Source organism: Trachypithecus francoisi, unplaced genomic scaffold (assembly GCF_009764315.1).
Source record: "Trachypithecus francoisi isolate TF-2019V2 unplaced genomic scaffold, Tfra_2.0 Lachesis_group4, whole genome shotgun sequence".
Taxonomy (NCBI): Eukaryota; Metazoa; Chordata; class Mammalia; order Primates; family Cercopithecidae; genus Trachypithecus; species Trachypithecus francoisi.
In genome coordinates, this window is record NW_022681469.1 from 14,984,860 (window position 1) to 14,987,373 (window position 2,514).

General features: G+C 43.6%; 1 protein-coding gene across 1 annotated transcript; it reads right to left on the reverse strand.

The window, feature by feature from the left end:
- Positions 1–1,289: 1,289 nt before the first annotated feature.
- Positions 1,290–2,225, reverse strand: LOC117073464 (olfactory receptor-like protein OLF3). Its single transcript, XM_033194370.1, has one exon. It carries the CDS (start codon positions 2,223–2,225, stop codon positions 1,290–1,292), a length of 936 nt encoding a protein of 311 aa, XP_033050261.1.
- Between the last annotated feature and the right edge of the window lie 289 nt (positions 2,226–2,514).

Below are 2,514 nucleotides of genomic sequence, written 5' to 3' on the forward strand. Positions count from 1 at the left end.
ATATTTATTCTCCCCTTCTTTCTTAATATCAGAAGCTCTGATTGTGTTTTAGACACATGATTACTAACGATTACACTTATCACCTTTGAGTATGTACCTGGCCAAGTAACTAAGTTTAACTTAACCAGCAAAATGTATACAACAATTTTTTGTGTATGAGTTTTTAAAAAGGTCTCTAAAGGAAGTGGGTATGCTCCTTCTTCTCTTCTTTATTTTCATGTGTTTATTTATATTTTGAGACAGGTCTTACACTGTCATCCAGGCTGGAGTACAGTGGCATGATACCAGCTCACTGCAACCTCTGCCTCCCGGGTTCAAGCAATTCTCCCGCCTCAGCCTCCTGAGTAGCTGGGACTACAGGCACGTGCACCACCAAGCCTGGCTAATTTTTGTATTTTTAGTAGAGACAGGGTTTCACCATGTTGGCCAGCTTGGTCTCAAACTCCTGGCCTCAAGTGATTTCCCCCACCTCGGCCTTCCAAAGTGCTGGGATTACAGGCATGAGCCACCCCACCTGGCCTCTTCTTTATTTTTGATGGACAGCATGTGAGTGTGTTTGCTGAAATTCAAGCCATTTATTGAACTATGAGGTAGAAATTACATGTCTGGAATAGTGCATGAGAAACAGAAGAAGCTTCAATTCCTATAACTTCAAGTTAGGCAGGCTTACGTTGCCTAAATCTCAGTTAATGTCTGTTTTATTTAAACCATGATTTCTCAATATTTTCTGCCTCTCACAGTTTGACTCCACTGAAATAAATGCATTAATAAGTGTTGCATATCCTTATTGTTTGTTTCATGGGGAAATTATTCCCATCAATATCACATTAAAAGTGGCTTCCACTCTGGAAGCTAAGTACAATTTTCTTATCTAACAAAAAAGAAAACTAAGGCATCTATTATTTAAATAACTTGCCAGAGAGGACAGGTAGTGAGAGACAGAACAAAGAACAGGAGTGAGGTCTGCTTGATGAAGCTGGGGACCATTCTTTTTATGCACTGACAAACTGATAAAACCAAAAGCGGGCAGATGAAGCCCCCAAGTCTCTGGATATCTGAGAGAAGATGTCTACAAAGAAGCCATATTATTGAGCCCTCACATGTATATTTTCAGATATTGGTCCATATAAAAAAATCATTAAGCATTTGGAGGAACACTTGGTTCAAATGCAAGGATTTGACCATCATAGTCTTCTTTTAGTGTAAGTGTGGGAGTCCTGTCTACAATGATCTTATCTCCTTTTTGGTTTTGATGATAGATAACAAGAGGTTCTTAGAGTCTTGACCCTTTATCTGCATCTTTCTAAAACTTTCTGGAGAGCAGCCATAACTTCCTTATTCCTCAAGCTGTAGATAAAGGGGTTCAACATGGGTGACACCAGCCCATAGAAGAGAGCAATCATCTTCTCTTCCTCTGCCGAGGAGGCTGACTGTGGCTGCAGGTAGGTGAAGATGGTAGCCCCCAAACACATGCAAACCACAATGAGGTGAGAGGCACAGGTTCCAAAGGCTTTGTGACATCCCTGGGTAGAACGAATGTGCAAAATGGCAGCAACTATGTGAGCACAGGAGAATAGAACCAGGGAACAGGGAAGCAGGATCACCAGAAACCCAGAAGTGGTCACTATGGCCTTGTTGAAGGAGACGTCCACACAGGCTAGCCGTAGCGCTGCTAAGGTCTCACAGGCAAAGTGATTAATAACATTGTGACACAGGGGAAGCTGGAAGGTGGTAACTGTTTCCATCAGTGAATTTGAGAAGCCAGCCACCAGGCAGCCGGCCGCCAGCCCCAGGCACAGCCCTCCATGCATGATGAGTGTGTAGTGCAGTGGGTGGCACACGGCCACATAGCGGTCATAGGCCATGGCCTCCAGCAGGAAGAACTCAGACCCACACAGTGCCAGAGAAACATAGAGCTGCAGCACACAACTGTGGAAGGGGATGGACTTTCGGGCTGAGAGCAAGTGGACCAGCATTTGTGGAACAATACTGTTTGTATAACAAAAGTCCACAAATGACAGAACACTAAGGAATAAATATATGGGGGTATGAAGCCTGCCGTCCAATCTGATCAGAAGAAGAATGAGGGTGTTTCCTACAATAGTCACCAAATACATGGCCAGGATCAGGGCAAAGAGGGAGACCTGAATGCCCCAATCACTGGAAATCCCCAGCAGAATGAACTCACTCACCCATGTCTGGTCGTTTTTATTTTCCTGACCCATGAGCTTCCAAGTGCCACACTAAAGATGTAGAAATAACCAGTCATGGAAATGAAGAATTGGAAGGTGATTCATAGGGCATATGGAGAGCCCACCCATCTGAACATAAACTCCCCCTAGAATGTCTCAGCCAAATCACTATCCAAACTCTGCTTGAACAATGCATCCAGGCATGAGGACCGCAGTGGGACCCAGCTGTGCGGGGAAATCAAGGAAAAAAGAAGTTACCTTCTTAAAATTCAGTTTATTGGAATATAATTTTGTCTCCCAAATACCTGCTCTCTTAAATAGG